This window comes from Rhinolophus sinicus, linkage group LG15, assembly GCF_036562045.2.
Source record: "Rhinolophus sinicus isolate RSC01 linkage group LG15, ASM3656204v1, whole genome shotgun sequence".
NCBI lineage: Eukaryota > Metazoa > Chordata > Mammalia > Chiroptera > Rhinolophidae > Rhinolophus > Rhinolophus sinicus.
In genome coordinates this window covers 19498201-19516049 of record NC_133764.1, presented here as the reverse complement: position 1 = coordinate 19516049, position 17849 = coordinate 19498201, and the positions used below count along the sequence as shown (strand labels likewise).

The 17849-nt window shown below is 37.2% G+C and overlaps 2 protein-coding genes and 2 long non-coding RNA genes across 4 annotated transcripts in view; 2 read left to right on the top strand and 2 right to left on the bottom strand.

Moving 5' to 3' along the window:
• Positions 1–111: 111 nt before the first annotated feature.
• Positions 112–6149, bottom strand: LOC141568916 (uncharacterized). Its single transcript, XR_012492222.1, has 2 exons — positions 6063–6149; positions 112–1113 (listed from the first exon to the last, which is right to left on the bottom strand). It is a non-coding gene; the product is annotated as an uncharacterized LOC141568916 (long non-coding RNA).
• On the top strand, positions 6017–11542 carry TEFM (transcription elongation factor, mitochondrial). The gene is made up of 4 exons (XM_019750678.2): positions 6017–6268; positions 7063–7526; positions 9837–9986; positions 10560–11542. The coding sequence occupies exons 1-4, from the start codon at positions 6238–6240 to the stop codon at positions 10995–10997; spliced, it is 1083 nt and encodes a 360-aa protein (XP_019606237.2). The 5' UTR covers positions 6017–6237; the 3' UTR covers positions 10998–11542.
• A 1171-nt stretch (positions 11543–12713) lies between these two features.
• Positions 12714–17849, bottom strand: part of ATAD5 (ATPase family AAA domain containing 5) — a 37374-nt gene continuing 32238 nt past the window's right edge. The window contains exons 20-23 of the mRNA XM_019750733.2: positions 15622–15803; positions 14263–15116; positions 13655–13813; positions 12714–13547 (exon numbers count right to left, since the gene is read on the bottom strand). Coding sequence (XP_019606292.2) covers positions 13469–13547; positions 13655–13813; positions 14263–15116; positions 15622–15803 — 1274 coding nt within the window. The 3' untranslated portion in view covers positions 12714–13468. The remainder of the gene's footprint in view (positions 13548–13654; positions 13814–14262; positions 15117–15621; positions 15804–17849) is intronic.
• On the top strand, positions 13649–17835 carry LOC141568915 (uncharacterized). The gene is made up of 3 exons (XR_012492221.1): positions 13649–13715; positions 14903–15004; positions 17266–17835. It is a non-coding gene; the product is annotated as an uncharacterized LOC141568915 (long non-coding RNA).

The window sequence follows — 17849 nt, the reverse complement described above, 5'->3', positions numbered from 1 at the left end:
CAGCTCTTTCATGGGAGCCTTGGCTACTTTTGAGGAGAATGACTTTGAGGACTAAATAAAGTAGATTATATCGCTAAATAAACATTCAAACCTTATATGATATATATCTAATTTGAGTGACTTGGAGAATTAAACTTTTAAGCAAACTTTTATTGAAATATAACAAACATACAGAAAAGTACAGATAATAAGCGCACAGTTTGATGAATTTTTACAAAGTGCACACACATGTTCAAGTAGCTCGAGCTCCAAGAGCATAAACCAGCATGCCCTTCGATCACTCGTCCCCAAAGCTAACCTGATTTTTAGCACCATAACTTATTTTGTCTGTTTTTGTACTTTATACAAGTATCTGGCTTCTTTCCCTCAACATTATGTGTGTGTGAGGCTACCCATGTTGCTGGGTGTAGCTGAAGTTTATTCAATGTATTGCATAATCTTTTGACATTTGAGATAGTCCAGATTTCAGCTAATTCAAATAGTGCTACTATGAACATTCTAGTGTCAGGTTTAACTATGTGAAATTGCAATTTTTGCAAATCAGTAACTGTCAAATATTGGCAATTTAATACATACAGTTCAACCCATTACATGTATTTCAGTGCACATATGTTTCCATTCTTTGAACATATACCCAGGGGTGGGATTTCTGGGTTCTCAGCTACACATATGTTCAGCTACACATATGTTCAGCGTCAGTAGATACTTCCAAAGTGATTCTACCAATCCACACTTCCATCTGCATGTATGCGAGTTCCACAACCTTGCCAACCCTGGACCTATTGGTCTGTCAGTATAATATGTTTCACTTTAGCTATTCTCATGGGTGTGCAGTGGTATCACAGAATGGGTTTTGATTTACATTTCCCTGATGATTAATACACGGGAACACTTTTTCATCTGCAAATCGATCATCTGAATATCCTCTGTAGGTGCAGTACCTGTTCAAATCTTCTGCCCATTATTTTTTCAGTTGGTTTGTCTGCCCTTTTCTTATTAACTTGTAGGAATTTTTTTATATATTCTGGATACAAGTTCTTTGTAGTTATGTGTTGCAAATATCTTCTTTCATTCTGTAGCCTGCCTTTTCATTGGTGTCTTTTAATTGTTAACCTGAAAATAAAAGGTCAAAATGAGGGGCAACGAGCATTTATTTGAGATCCAAAAAGAACAGCTACTCAGGAAACACTGATTCAGGCAGAAATCTAAATAGTGTTCTGATGAGAAGAAAAACCAAGGGGTATTTAGGAGAAAGGGAAGGGGAAAATTACACCAATAGAAGGAAGGCATTTCTGTAGGTGAAGATAAGCTAACATAGTGATGCTAATTCTAAACGTTTCTAATTTTCAGTCCAGTAATTGTCAGTCTGGTTGTCATGTCTGTTTTCTTGTTATCTTTGCAAACAGTTCTTTGGGACACTGTTGCTTGAAGCCCAGTCCAAAGGTTATTTTGCCTTGTCTTAATATTCCAGAGGTTTGAGGAGCAAGACATACAAGGCAGTTCCTCCGGGATGGCAGCTCCGGCTCCATTTACATTATTATTTTACATAATGAACCGATGTTCTTAACGTTAATGAGGTCCAGTTTATCTATTATTTTCCTTTATAATTAATGCTCTTTATGTCATGTTTTAGAAATGTTTGCCTATGTCAAGGTCATGAAGTTATGGGACACTGATTTTTAATGTTTTTCCCAAACAAAACTAACCTTTTGGATGTTATATATGTGACCATTAATTTACTTTTTTCAACAAACACTTAACGAATCCCCATATGTGCCAAGCAATGTGCTGGGTGTTACAGGGGATATAATTATGGCCTGTATCCCTCATGCGCTTATGCATTCTACAGGGATCTGGAGAGGCTCAGCGAGCTGACATCACTTGCCCCAGTTCACACTGTTAGTCTGCTGAGATTGGAACACAGGGTTACAACACAGAGTGGATTGATTCCAGAGTTTGAGGACAATCACTGAACTCCTCTGTCTCCAGGAGGGATGTTGAGACACCAGGAATGGATTTTTGGTACATTCTACTTGGTAGCTTCCAGGTCACCTTGGGAAAATGTAGAGTGTCGAATAAGGGGACAAAGACATGTAGTCAAAAACAAAACGAAAAAAACTCTGTACTTCAGGACAGTATGTAGTGTGAGAAGGCAGAGGATGCTTCCGGCTCTGGAGACCAGCAGGCCTCTCAGGGCAAGGGGTACCTTTGTTGGCCCTTAAAAAGTGAGAAGAATTCAGACCACATTGGGGAGAGAGCATCCAAGGGAAAGCAGAGGAGCAGGAGCAAAGCTGTAGAGATGAGACAGTGGGGAATCGAATCCTCTACTCACCCCCAATATTGCTGCTCCCAGAGTTCTCTCCTTCACTCACTGTGCTTTTCTCACACTACCCCTCTCCCGGCTCGTCCCAAACATTGTCACAGGATAAAGTGCTGTCTCTATACGCTGATAGCTTCCAAGTTTATACCCCAGCACAATCTTTTCCCTTAGCTTCAGACTTACATCTCTATCTACTAGACATTTCCACCTGATGTCTTGTAGGTTTAAAAACAGATCTGTGTTTTTAAAAAATAAAATAGAAAATATCAAGGTGCATAAGAGGTAAAAACAATTTTTTTTTTTTTAAGGAGGGCGCAGCTCACACTGGCCTATATGAGTTATTAGATCCATACTCTAACCAACTGAACTAACCGGCCACCCCCAAAACAAGTATTTTTTAACGAAGCATTTGTTTCACACATACATCTATGTGTCCTGGGTCATGGTCAAAAAAGTATTTTTTTGTTTTGTTTTGTTTTTCATTTATTGGGGTGACAATTGTTAGTAAAATTACATAGATTTCAGGTGTACAATTTTGTATTACATCATCTATAAATCCCATTATGTGTTCACCATCCAGACAAAAAAGTTTTAAAAACAGAAACTGGATAACATGCTAGTCATAATGATGGAAGGAGTGGGAGGAGCCTGGGACAACTGCATCTGGGCAACAAAAACGGAAGTGAGGAGCTGGTTTCTGGGGAAGATGACAACTTTCATTTTGAATGCACTGACCTGGTTTACCGTAAATCATCTTCTTTCCCTACCACGTCCAGCCTCCGTCAAAGTAATTCTGAATGAATGCTCTAAGGAATGAGGGAGTTTCCCCTCAAGCTCATTAATCATTAACTCCAAAGAAGAGGTAATGCTTTAATGGGGAACTAACATGTATTGAACCCTTATTCTGTCAGTTCTCTGCATCGTTTCTAACAAGAACTCCTCTTAACAGACTGTGAGGCAGGTACCATCATCTCCACTTCACAAACGAGGAATCTGAAGCTCAGAGAGGATGAAAAACTGTCTACAGTTGTGCATGTGGCAAGTGACTTGTTGCCTCTTGCCAGTGAATCATATCATCTCTGAAAGCATCAAACAGCAGGGCTCCTAATGGCTTCATGTATTTGTGTTCTAGGGCTGCTATAACGATTTACCACAAACGGGGTAGCTTAAAACAACAGAAGTGTCTTCTCTCATCGTTCTGGAGCCCGGAAGCCTGAAATCAAGTTGTTGGCAGGGTTGGTTCCTTCTGAGTGAGTCCGTTCCATGCCTCTCCTAGCTTGTGATGACCCCCTGGCCATTCTTGGCCTTCTTTGGCTTGTGGGTGCGTCACTTCAAGCTCCGGCTCCATCTTCACATGGCAGTCCTATCGTCATCTTCTTGTAAGGACATCAGTCGTTTTGGATTAGCCATCTCCACACACACACTCCAGTGTGACGTCATTTTTAATTTTAACTAATTATGTCTGCAATGATCCTATTTCCAAATAAGGGCACATTCTGAGGTACTCAGGGCTAGGACTTCATCATATCTTTCTTGAGGGGTACAATTCAACCCATTAAGTGGAATAAGCCCTGGAGTTAAGAGGAAATTATTTCCTATAGACTTGGAGGGTTTTGCACAAAAAGTTGATTTTATTTTTTGTGAGATTCCTAAGTTCCCCAGAAATTGGCTGGATTTCTAGAATTCCCATGAGTAATTCTTATGAATACTTACAATTCCCCACATCTCAACTGCCTCCTGGACAGTATGTACACAGACATTGCTGCCTCATAAAAACACAAACCCACCACCTTCTCCAAAAGCTACCTTCCTCCTGACTCCCCTGTTTTCACAAAACTAGCCAAAGTCTCCCCATCTTCCAGAAAGAATCCTTTCTTTCCACTCTCCTTACACCTCTCAAGTTCACTTCCTTATAGTTAGTTGCCTGTCACTTGGAAATATACACCAGCTTCCTAACTCGTCTCTTTGCTCCCAGGCTCTTCACCTCCAATCCAGCCTCACACTTCTATATTACATATGGCCAATTTTCTAGAAACACACCTCCAATCTGACTCCACAAAAGCCTCAGTGTGGAGGCTACCTTCCGGCTACCTGGTGGCGCTCCATCCTGTATTCAAGGCCCAAACAAATTTGGCGCCAGCCTCACTTCCCTTCCAAATGGAATACTGCTCTGTCACGGCTCAGTGCCAAAGCCACCTCCTCTTACTTCCCCTTCTCTGACCTTGGGCCTGCATACCAGTTTCTCTGCTGACCTAGCATCTCTCCCAGTTATTCAATTTTACGTGGTATCAGGGTTTTTTGTGCAAATATCTAAGCTACTCCACCAAATTCCATTCTTTGCGACCCAGGCAGGGCCCCAACAAGAGCTCATCAATCTATAGAGGGTGTCAAAAAAAATGTAAACACATTTTAAGGAAGAAAACTGTATTAAAATTGCAATACAATGAATGACGCTAGCATTCATTTGATTAACGCCATCTTTTGAGCGAACGTCATACTACACATTGCTACCGTAATTCAATTGGAAAAGTAACACATAGATAACACCTCTTAAAATGTGTACATTTTTGTGGCACCCTCAGTATGTATCTAGAATAAATCTGAAGGAGGTGATGTAGGTGATGTTGGATCTACCAGCAGTTTCTGAATGCGGGCCGGGATCATGTCTTGTGAAGCCGAAGAATGGAAACACAGACCAGGGAGAGACAAAAAGTTTTTTAAAAAGGACAGTTTATTAGAAGTAGGAGAAGAGGCCCATGACTGAGGCAAAAGCTCTTACTTTTATACCTTCCCTTGTCTGCTCGGGGAAGGGGAGCTGTTTGGAGAAGGGAACTTGTTTGCAGAAGGGAATTGGTGCCTTCTAATGAAATTCGTCTACCAGGTTTGTTCTGCTTGCCCAACCTAAAGGAATTAGCAAAGTAACCCACTCTTTATCTATCAGATCTGCTCCATTTGTCTGGCCAAAATGAATTTTATGATTAACTTCAAGGCCTTGTGTGGGAACAGAGCCCCAGAAAGCAGTTTCCAGGATCTTGGCCTCAGTGCTCAGGTCATCAGCTGTGACTAGTTAGCCATAGGCTGTTACCGGTTAGCCATTAGTCACTGATACAACTGCCATAGCTAAGCTAGCAAGGTGTGGTGGTGTACTGGTGCAGTGGCTCGGCGTGGTGGAGTGTGGATTACGGATTGCAGAGAGGCGGATTGCAGCTAGTAAGTGAGGTTGGTTGGCAGAGACAAGTGGATGGTGGGTTGCGGACCGTGTGGCTCCCGCCTCCTGTGTCTCCAACCCAGCCGCCAGCGAGACTATAGTTGTATGACTCCCGTATCTATGGCTCCGTGGGTGTTCCTTTTTGGCCTCACCATGTCCTGCATTCTTACGTGGGGAGCGGGAGCAGAGACCCCGTATGCCACCCCGCGTGACCCCTTGTTACATTATGTCCTGGATCGAAGGAGTGATTTCAAAACCTTTAGTTTTAGGATATGACTGTCTTTGGTTATTCCACCAGGGACCTACCTGTCTACCTAGGGACATGCTAACTCTCCTGTATCAGAGGGACCTTGCCAGCTACACGCTAAAACTGGTCTAGCTGTTTTCTTCCCAGAGATTCGGATCAGCTGGTGCCCGGGGCGGTTGGGGAGAGAACGTTTCCCGAGCCTGCAGACCCTCCACCCCTCACCCCGGCCCCCCAGGGACTCAGGATCCCAGCACCGAGCCTCTGTTGACGCCTCCCCAGGCACTCACCCCAGCCGCGCCGGGCCCACTGCTTAGGGGTACGCACTTCAGACGTGGCTCCGGAACGCTGCTTCGGCGGGAGTCTTTCCTCCAAAAGGCAGGGCACTTTTGGGCGAAGCACGCCGGAACCGGAAGTCAGTGGAGGAAGCGTGAACTGTGGGAACGTACTAATTTGACATGGAAGATGAACGCCCTTAGTGTCCTCTCGGCGAGAGGTAGGGTGCTTGAAATGCTGTGTTAATTTCCCGTCTGCCCCTAGTCTCTGATACTGGAGTATTTTCTCCCTCAGGTGCCACGTCCAGGCCTCCCGTTTGGAGTCCCAGCGGTTCCGGTCCCCCAGCCTCGTGTGATTGTACTTCCCTGGGCTAGGGTTTCCTGAGCGGCTCCTTGGATTGTGAGGATGGCTCAGGGTTCTGATTCTAGCAGCCACTTACTTACCTGGCTGCAATGTCAGTGACTTTCCATTGGTTTTACATTTGGTGTTTCCAAAAACAGTCATGGTAGAAATCTTGAATGTGCAGAATAAACGTCATTCTCAAAGCTACCTCAGCTAAACCATGTATTGTAAACGTATAAAACTCAATTTTATTTGGTTCCACCGGATGAGAAGTGAAAATAAGTTTTCCTAATAAGAGATATATTATTCACAAAGAGATCTCTCTCAAGTTAAAAATGTCAAAACCGTTAAGCAGTTGAAATCGTTTCAAATCCATGCTTCTTGATGAGCATAAAATAAGATTTGTAGGGAGTAAAACTTAGAACTTATCCACGAAAATCAGAAGACGTCTCTTGTGAGTAAAACCAACAAAAGCCCTATTATGTGTTTATACATATATGTGGTTTTAAAACTAAACTTATTTTAATGATGATTCTCCAGAACTTAATATGAACCACAAGTTCTTAAATTATGGGAAAGTCTATCTTACTTTGCAAAGGTTCTAGGCGAGCACCAGCTAACTCTAAGGAAGTAGGACATCCCAACTGACATTTTGCTAATTTTTTCTTTTAGGGAGGTGGAAATGGTTTCCAGTTCCACTAGGGTCATTCTTGTTCCAGGCCCTGCATAATTCCTGCTGTCGGAAAAAATCCACTACACCTAAGAAAACTCTTCCCAGTGTTGCTTTTTGTGATGAAAGTACAAAGGAGTCTGGAAATGCAGTTGACAAGCTCTTCTCTTCAGAACAGCAGGCTTCTATCTTGCATGTGTTGAATACAGCATCTAATAAAGAACTTGAAGCTTTCAAATTGCTTCGTGGAAGAAAGTCCATCAATATTGTAGAGCACCGAGAGAAGTTTGGGCCATTTCAGAATTTGGAGAGTTTAATGAACGTTCCCTTGTTCCAATATAAAACTACCATTCAAGTTTGTAACTCCATTCTTTGTCCAGAGACTGGAGGGAAAAAAAGAAAGTCACAGGAAAACCGGCTCTTGAAGAAGCTCATCAAACCAGAAATAAGAAGAGAGAGACTGAAGGTATATATACCCCTTTTGTTAATGTCTGTTATCCTGCCTAAATATTTGAGCACTTACTTTGCAAAGCACTATTCTGGGCACCAAGACAGGGTTCTTAAAGCAGCTTATAGTTTGGTTGGTGGGTCCAGACATACATGTATTAATAGATAACCTATTATACAAAGTATATGTGATGAGTACCAAAGAATGACATGATACAGATACGTTGGCAGTTTAGAGGAGAGAGAACTGGGCTGTGATTATGGGGGAAGTTTACTGAAAGAACTCAACCTTGGAGATCTTGGATCTTGGAGAGAATCAGGCTAGCTGAAAGAGGAGAGCATTCTTGAAAGAAAGAACAGTGATATAGAGAAGTAGGCCTGCAAGGTTTAAGAAGAATGTTGAAATGCCTGGCTGTGTCTGCTGGTTATGTTGGGAGTAATGAGAAATTAAGATGCAAAGATGGGTTGCGGCCAAGGAGTGACTTTAGACCATGATACTTGTTTTTTCATCAGGATTTAAAGTTACTTTCTGCCCCTCTTCTCCCCTTTTAAAAAATATTTGAAAAGCAGTTTTTTCAGTGTTGTCTTAAAAAGTAAATATTAGAATTACTTGTCACATTAAACCTTTGAGAAACTTAGATCCTGTGTTGCATTACTTGATAAAATAGTCTCTTATCCCATAACAATAAGCATAATTTTGTATGGACATTTTTTTACGGAGTTCTCAGTTTTGGGGGAATACAGATATTTTTTGAAAAGTATCTGATGAAAGCTATGGACCCTTTTTTCAGGGAAAAAAAAAGATAGGCAGACACATATACAGAATAATGCAGAAACTTTCATAGGACTTGGAGATTTCATTAATTCCACCCATGGACTCCTGCTAGAACTCCTGCTGCAGTTGACCTAGAACGTATTTGAACCAAATTTTTCAGGGTTTGGATTTTCATTCAAATTTATGGCTAAAATTACTATTTATGAGTATACTGATTACAGTAGAGTTGCATCTTATTTAGAGGGTTAGGTTCTAAAATCAGTTTGTATGGAGAAAATCATGCAATCAAGTCCTTGAAAAAAATCTTTTGCCTGCGAAGTACTATGGGCAGCCTGGTTCAATAATTCTTACATACACTAAAGCTTGAGAATCATTGAGCTAAAAAAAAAATAATCAAAAGAAGGCCTGTATTTTGTAAATGTCTGGGCATCCCGACTATTCTGCCTTTAATGGTTAGTTATCCATTCCTTAGTAGTGAAAGGGACATGGGTATAGAAATATGAAATGTTCCTGCTTATCTGCCTCTGTATTTATGGAGCATATTATTTGTCCATATGACTAAATGAGCCATGTGGGAGTGATGTGATACCATTGTGCTAGACATATCTCCAGCCCAATTTGGCACAGAGAAAAATCCATATATCCAATTATCTATCACGCATCTCCCCTTAGAAGTCTACCTGAACGCAATACATTAAAAAACAACTTGTCTCCCCCAACGTTCCCCAGTTGATCTGCCTATCATCATCTTGATTAATGATGCCATAGTTACTGAAATAAACTGGAGTTTTCCTAGGCTCCTCCATCATCCCATATGTCAATTCTGCTCCCATTATCTCTGATCTGTTTCTTGTCCTTCTCACTGTCACTGTCTTTGATTCTTTATACTTTCCCATATGACAGATACCTCCCCCTAGTCTAGCCTCCTCTGGTCCGTCTTCTACACAGCTGTCCATGCTCTTCCTGAAATGTAAATCTTAATGTGACACCTTAATGTTTATATGCTCTGGTGACCCTCTGTAGCTCTCAGGATAACGCAAGTTACTTTTTGCAGAAATCTGTCTACCCCTCTGGCCTTTTCCCACTTATACTCTTTATTCCACTGCTGAATGTAAGGTGTCAGACAGCCTATCAATGCAGACATCTGGGTGAAATAACTTCCTGTTTACCATTTTACTCATTCTCCTAGTCCTTCAGTAAGACTTCGCTGACCATTTCTCCTTTCTACAGTGTAACTATTGTGTGGTGGCATTTCTTATAACGTATGGCTATGTTCCTGGTTTCCCAGTATCTAGCAGCCCCCAGCAACATTTGATTATTTGAATGCCTACTTTGAGCTAGGTGCTGAGAATTGTTATAGGTTCTTTGTCTATAAACTGACTGCTACTAGTTACCTTTTGATAATTACTTCTGTATTTCTTTAGCAATGCTCAGTTCATAAACTGTAAGTATATTCCTATTACATAAATTAATTTGGCTTTCTGAGTTTGTAGCTTCAATTCTGTATCTGTAAAAATGTTTACACTTGTAATTAAACCAGCTTTTTTGTTTTAGGGAGTTAACAGTATCCTATCCATTGTTTTTGGTACTCGAAGGATTGCCTGGGCTCACCTTGATCGTAAATTGGCAGTGCTGGACTGGCAGCAAAATGAATGTTGCCAGTTGATGAAAGGAACATACCTATCATCTGTCTATTTAGAAGAGGTAAGGCACTTATACCTCCACATTCCAACCTGTGAGAGATCCTTGTATAGTTAAATCTTCTAGTCCTAATAGAAATGCAATAAAATAGTTAAGGATGGATTTTCTTGTGGTACTTACTACTCACCCATTCCAATTATGTTTTCCATCACCAGTGATTTTGTAAAAATTGAATCTTTCTTCATTTATTTCAAGAAATGCCTATGTATCAAAGGCAGATACTGAAAAAAAAAAGGTTTATTATTCTAAATATTATAGAACTTCACTATATTCACAAAGCTTATTTTTAAAAAAATGCTATCACTTACTATCTCATTTGAGTCTTTGAGAGCTTTTGAGATGCGTAGTAATTATCATCCTGATTATACCTGTGAAAACTGGTTCAGTCATCTGATGTGATCAGTCAGTTACAGAGGTGATTGATTTTAATCCTTTTTCAATTACTTCAACATTGTCAATAGCAATGTAAGTTATATGATCATATTTTTAAAATAGAAGTGGGACAGAGAGGGGACCCAAACAATAAAATTTAATAAATAAAACTTCTGCTCACTTATTTTGTCTTTTTTTTCAAAGATTTCTTCAGTCATTTCAAAGATGCCTAAAGCCGACTTCTATATTCTGGAAAAAACAGGACTTTCAATCCAGAACTCATCTCTGTTTCCTATCCTGTTACATCTGCATATCATGGAAGCCATGCTGTATGCCTTGTTAAATAAAACTTTTGCCCAGGATGGCCAGCATCAGGTGCTGAGCATGAACCGAAATGCCGTGGGCAAGCACTTCGAACTGATGGTTGGGGACAGCCGGACTAGTGGGAAAGAACTAGTGAAGCAGTTCCTGTCTGAGTCTGTGCTGAAGGAAGAGCCTCGGGTATTCTTCCCATCAGATAAGATAGTCCACTACAGACAGATGTTTGCATCTACTGAAAAACACAGAATAGAAGAGTTATATGATTCTCTATTACAAGCTATTGCTTTCTATGAATTAGCAGTGTTTGACACTGAACCTTAAAATTCTGATATGTAATCTGTTAAATTATATTAGCTTTAAAGTTGTAAAAACCAACTGTTTTGAACATCCGTGTTAATGGAGAAAACATATTTGAGCATATTGACCGTGTTTCCCTGAAAATAAGACCTAGCTGGACCATCAGCTCTTCATACATCGTTTGGTGCAAAAATTAATATAAGACCTGGGCCTTACATAAGACTGGGTCTTATATTAATTTTTGCGCCAAATGACACATGAAGAGCTGATGGTCCGGCTAGGTCTTATTTTCGGGGAAACATGGTAGATGTTTAAAGTCAAATTTTTGGCTATTGAATGGTTTATACAATAATAAGCCAAAGCCAAATCAATAAATATGAGATTCTTGCCTTTTAGGTTTAAGTGTTAAACAGTAAGATACCCCCTAAACAGCCAAAATGAGAACGTTATCTTCCCTTAAAAGCAAACACCATTTATAGTAAAGAATTTACTGAAATAGGGAATAAATAATGAGTTTTTCTGGATGGTGCTCATCATGGGAATAAAATTAAATATAATTGGTAATACAACTTGTGGAACCCTCTTCTTATTCTGTGACTAGAATGTGGTTTGATGCACTGCCTCCAAAAGGTGATTTTCATCAGCTCAATCTATCAAGTCCAGAACAAACAAGCTTTGTCTAATAGGCTCATTATATTACTTTGAAATCTTTTACTTGACAGACCATCTTTTGATAAAAGTAGCACTTAAATTTGTTTCTACATCTCTCCATTTTCCATTATATCTGCTTTAGTTCAGGCCCTCATTATATAGGTCACCTATACTGAATCCAAGTCTCTTTGATGTCAAAGCATTAGGTCTTTTCTTTAAAAGTGAAATATACTTGTTGGGAAAAAATTCAAATAATCAGAAATATATAAAATAAGTGGAAGTCCTCCCTTCCCGCACCTTGTAACTCCCTAGGGAGTTTGTTGCCATATACATATAAACCTCTACAGATACATGTATGAACATAAACATCCCCACCTTGGAAATGTAGATATCTCAAACTACACATGTCTGAAATCATTCTCTTTCCTCCAAACCCTCCTTTGCCACTGTTTTATACTTTGGTAAACAGTCTCACCAGCCGTCCAATTGTTCATGTCATTCACGTGGTATTTTACTTCTCACATATATCTGGAAATAGCTATTAAGTGAAAATGTCTCTGTTTTAGACATTTATCGGATAGGATGCTATTGAAAACATCAAAATTTGCTTGCTTTTATCATAAAAGTGAATCTAAATCTTACAGGAATTTATCACCTTTAAGATTTGAGAAAAAAAATTCCCCAAATTTTGCTAAATGTTAAAAAAAAAAGGATAGTGAATGTGTCCCTATTAGGAAGGAAAATATCCCTATTTCTTGATTTTTCATCATTTATATAATTCTATGGAGTTATTTTACCTTGGTTCCTCAATTATTGAGAAGTACCAGAATTTTCTAATAAAAGACCAAATTATCAGCTAAGTGCTCTACAGGTAGTGAACTCTTGTATTCTAGAAAAAAATCCATACACTTAAAAAAAATGCTTCAGATCTTATCCTCTTTTGTACAGGACAAAACCTGTAAGATGTAGCCTATATGCAAACCTATACAATATCTATATTTACCCAGATGTGAAAATGGCTAGTATATACAAATCCTTCAGTTGAATCCTTTGTTACAGTTTTAATGAATAGGATTGTCCAAAATAGATATATTAACATCATTAATATCTTTATGAAATAAAACATCAATGATATAAAAATACAAGAAAAATGTACAAGGCAAATGATTTGAATTGGCAAAATATACAAGATATCACATACATGGCTGGTAAAAAACATTTATGAAAACTATAATTCATACTCTTGATTTCACTTTGTCAACATTTAATGATTCAATGGTAAAATATGCTGCAGGAGTGTACTAAAAATAAATTTATCAGGAAGATCTAATTTTTTGGAAAATGAAACATAATTTTCTCAGGAGTTTTCTTACGCATTATATATGTAATTTTGTATTCTGGATTGTAAAAACATTAAAAAGATTATCACATAGGAGATACATATTTACAACTTTTGACAGTACTGACACTTGGTTGGAGAGAGGTTGATTAAAAGTACCAGAAAAGGGAAAAGATATGGATTAGTTTAGCACTGAAACATCTTTAGAGATATTTTAGTGAATTCTACCTCCTAGAATTCACATACAAAGCTCACTCACATACAAAAATACTCTAACAAAGCTAAATCAGTTAATATAAAAAATTCAGAAAAAACAAATACCACATCATAAATACAACTTGTAACTCAAATTTTTTTCATTTTAAATATTTGCACACTGATAAAAAATATACAAATAGTCTATCTTAAATGTACATTAAGAGAAATAAACTCCATGAAAATCAATATAAAAATGTATCTTAAGGATCACACAATAATCTGTACAAGGCATTGTGAATGTGGAATATTAAGGGAAGCCAGCTGCCAAAGTATTCACAGTCTCTTTTGAAATGTTAAGGTGAATTCCTTCAAGATAGTGCAGGAACCTGTCAAAATGACAAGGAAAAATAAAATTTACTATTTATATTTCCACCAGATGAGAATATTAATCTTGAAATAGCTATCTAAAATGTTATTTTTATAGAGCTTTTACCTTCTTTTACTTTTTCCTTGTTCTTTTAGCTTCTCAATCCTACAAATGTTTCGAAGAGTTGGTAAGTATTCAATAATACTAGCTTGCCTATTACCCAGATTCAGAAGCGATCGGCTAGAAAATACACTTTCAATGACTGCTATCTTCTTCCAAGAACAGCTGTAAATTAAAAGTAATGCATTACTTTTTAATGCCCAATAAAAATGCAACAATCCCAAACACAACCAGCTTTTCTAGTCTCTGCTTCTCCCTGCTGCTTGTCTAGATTGGATTAATTGGATTCCAGATTAATTTCCTGTATCATGTTCAACCCATCAACCACTCCCACACTGAGCAATCTCTAATGGCTACCTGTTATCTACCATGGCAAATACAAACCCCCTTTCCTGTTATTCAAGAGTCTCCCAATTCTAGCCCACCCTAATCTCTCCTTTTTCTTCCCAGTGTTCAGGCTGGTCTCCTTAACTGTCTCATTAGAAACTACATTATCAATATCAAGGGCTTACAATGATCAGTAAAGCCCAACACTTCAAAATTAATAAGAACCACCCAACAATTTCCCCATTACCATTTATTATTGAAAAATAAAAAGTGAAAGGAAAACTTACTCTAAATTAGCCACTGATTGACTGAAGTACACATTGTTGCGCTTTTGTGAAACATAAAATGTAAGGTCTTTCGTTGGATCCCGGCCTAATTTCTTGCAAGAATTCAAGGTTTCCAATGCTTTTGAAATAGAAGACGAACACTTAGTAAAGCTGAGAGCTTCTACAGCTGCCTTTAATTCTCCAGAGCTTTGAGAAGTCCATCCATCACGGCTCTCAAGACTAAACTCATCACAAAGTCCACTTTTAACCTTTCCATTTGTCCAACTAAAGTCATTTTTACCAAGTTCCTTTTGTTCCCTTACATCAGTTAAAAGGGCATCTAAGAAGGACATGTTATCCATAAACTCAGTGAGAGAATTTAAACAGTGAGAAACAAGGGCAGAACATTTTTTTTCTGCTGGTGTTTTAGGAGGACAAGGAATATGTCCAATGTTAGTTTCTTTGTTTAGTTTCTTTGTCTCTGGATTGCTTTCTTTGGCTTTGCTTTCTTCAGAATTTGAGGAAGAAGATGCAGGGTATAGGCAAAGAAATTCATCGGTAAAATCCAATCCAGTGTCAAATAAGTCACTGTCATCTAGAATTACCATCTTTTTCTTATGTTTCTTTTTTTGTGACTTTTTCAATGGCTTCTCTCTTTCAGAATGTTTCCTAGGAAGACATTTCATATTTTTTGTTGCTGCACCCGTGTCCACACTTACTGATGAATCACAACGGTTTTCTGTTTCTGGAATGATATCAACAGGTAATGGTAGAATGAACTCAAGATTACTGTATAAGAAATCTACATTCCGCAATTGGAATTCTGTAAGAAGCTGGATGAGCTTATGCCATTCTTCCTTTGTTCTGATTTTGTGCTGAAAAAAATCGAGTAAAGAAATGTTATAACAAAAAAGAAATGTTATAACAATACATAGTTTAAACATGAATATACTGTCATCTGTATTCTTTCTTCAGAGTCACTACCCCTCATAATTTTACTAACCTATAGTTCCTTAATACATCAAAATAGTATGAATCTAAAAAATAAATTTAGACTGTTAATTTAAAGAATTATATTATCTAATATTCAGTATATACCCCAATTCAATAATCAGAGGCTCATTCATCTAAGAAATACTTTTCTGAAATTGTCTTTTTTATTTGAAATATTTCTAAGTTTTATTCCACATACTGTAATATGCATTTAAAGCAATGCCTATGCACCATTTGTCAAAGAGGTACAATGTGTTACAATCAGATATCTGAAGTCTATAAAAATTATAAGTAAATTTAAGTCAACCTTAAGATTCAAAAGATAGGAGTGTTAAGAAGATGAAAAGGAACACAAATTTAACATTCCAAACTAGACATTGAAAATACCTTTAAAAATGAAAATAAGTCTTCAGATGGGGAAAAAATGTTCTTAAGACCAAACAAGGTCTCAGCACAGCCAGTGTCACATTTGGGAAGGTGTGCAGGGTTCCTTTTAGTATTTTTAGGGTTGTTTTTGGAATCAGAACCATCTTCACAGCAAACAAGTTGTACATTTCTGCCATTTCCTCCTGCAAAATTAATCAAAAAACGTCTTAGCTATCCATATTTTTAACAAATTGTAGCAAACAATTATTTAAAATCTAAGCTCTTTCGGCATATTTTGATCCTATACCTTCCTTTTGTTCTTCTCCACATATGTATTTAATTAATAAATAGTACAATACAAACTTTTCTAGCAAACGTAAGCTACATGAGGTGGTGGTGATGGGCTTACAAAACAATCCAACAGAAAAAAGTGCAAGGATTATAAAAAGACAAGTCACAGAAGAAATATAAATATCTAATAAACTCATAAAAAAATGTGCAATTTCACTAGTGATCATGGAAATGCAAACTAAGATACTGCTTGTTTTTCACCTTTTAAATTGGCAAATTAAAATAACTGATAACCTAGTTTTGTCAAAGGTAGACATATAAAAAAGCCATCATATATTCTTGGTGGGAATATATACTCATACAATTATCTTTGGAAGGCAACCTAGTGATACCTATCAAAATGTAAAATGTGTATACAAAGGATGGCAAAAAAAATGTATACATATTTTAAGAAAGGAAAAAACTGTACTACAATTACACTGATGGTAACCCCTTTGAGCACCTTTTGTAATTGCAGAAGTCAAACATGACCTGTATTCATCTTTTGTTATCGGTATATTGAGTATTACAATTTTAATATAGTTTTTTCCTTTCTTAAAATATGTATACATTTTTTTTGGCACCTTCTCTATCTGTATAGCCTTTGGCCCAGCAACCACATTTGTAGAATTCTCTCCAACAGAAGAACTCACAGATATGCTTAAGGATGTATGTATAAAGATATTCATTGCATACTTTTAATGGCAAACTGAAGATAACTTAAATGTCCCCAAATAGGTAACGGTTAATTAGATTATGTTGTATCTACTTTATATTATGGAATAGCATGCAGCTGTGAAAATAGAGGGGAGTAGAACTATAAGTACTGACAATAAATTGTTGAGTGAAAAAAGCAAACTGTTTAACAATATATACAGTATTGGTTAATTTTGCTAAATAAGTAGGTAGCAATATTTGTATATGCATAGAAAAAGGTCTAACAGTGGCTACCTTTAAGAAGTGAGGAAGATCTTTTATTTTTTACTTTACATAATTCTGCACGTTTTAATTTCCAATGAGTTATCTGTGTTGTTTTTTTAAAGACAGGAATGAAATGCACATAAGATCTTTAAGAAAAGAAACAATGATATATTTAGTTTGTCTTTGTGATAGTTATTAACTAATTTGTTTTTGTAACAGGTTACTTTTCATGTCTTATTTATTATATTTACTTCTAAGAAATAGTGAAAATTACCAGTCTCTGTTGAATTAAATATATATTTGTCTACCTTGAAAAAGATTAAAATTTTGAACTAATCAAAATAAAAAAAGGATAGGGGATTAATATTACAGAACTTCACCTTGATTTTATTTAAATACTTGTGTATTTCTCAGAGTCAGATCTGTAACTATAGAACTGTGACCATGGAGCATGGAAACCACAAACTATGAACTTCTTCAGGGAAGGAACCATGTCTTATTCACAGGACCTGGTATGGAAGTACTCAGTAAATGTCTGTGACTTGAAATAGGTAATGATGAATGAAGATCGATAATAAAATAAAGCATTTCTGGAAAAATGAAGCTCTTAGGAAAAATAGAATTATATATTATTGAAGGAGCTAAAAAGGAATTTACAACACAGTCATACAAAAACAATTTTTATATATGGTAGAATCACCAATATTTTTAGTAAGTGATAAAAGGAATTTGCTAAATAATAGAATTCTATTTGTTTATAAGAAACTATGTGTTTATAAATGTATCAGTAACAATTTGTTCTATATTCAGTTTAATTCTATCTACCCACATTTAATGTTTACAAAACTTTTCATCAACACAGTTGACATATGTATGTTTATTTCTAAGATTAAAGTGATACCTGGATGCTCAAAATTTTTATAATGTTTCAAATATTTTGGTGTAGCATATATTTTAACATAGGGTCCCATTATAGAAATTTCTTTTATAAGAGATCA

Coding starts and splice junctions, on each gene's coding strand:
- TEFM (XM_019750678.2), top strand. CDS start 6,238: ATGAACGCCCTTAGTGTCCTCTCGGCGAGAG. Junction 7,527..9,836: donor TAAGAAGAGAGAGACTGAAG/GTATATATACCC, acceptor TTTTTGTTTTAG/GGAGTTAACAGTATCCTATC. Junction 9,987..10,559: donor CATCTGTCTATTTAGAAGAG/GTAAGGCACTTA, acceptor TTTTTTTCAAAG/ATTTCTTCAGTCATTTCAAA.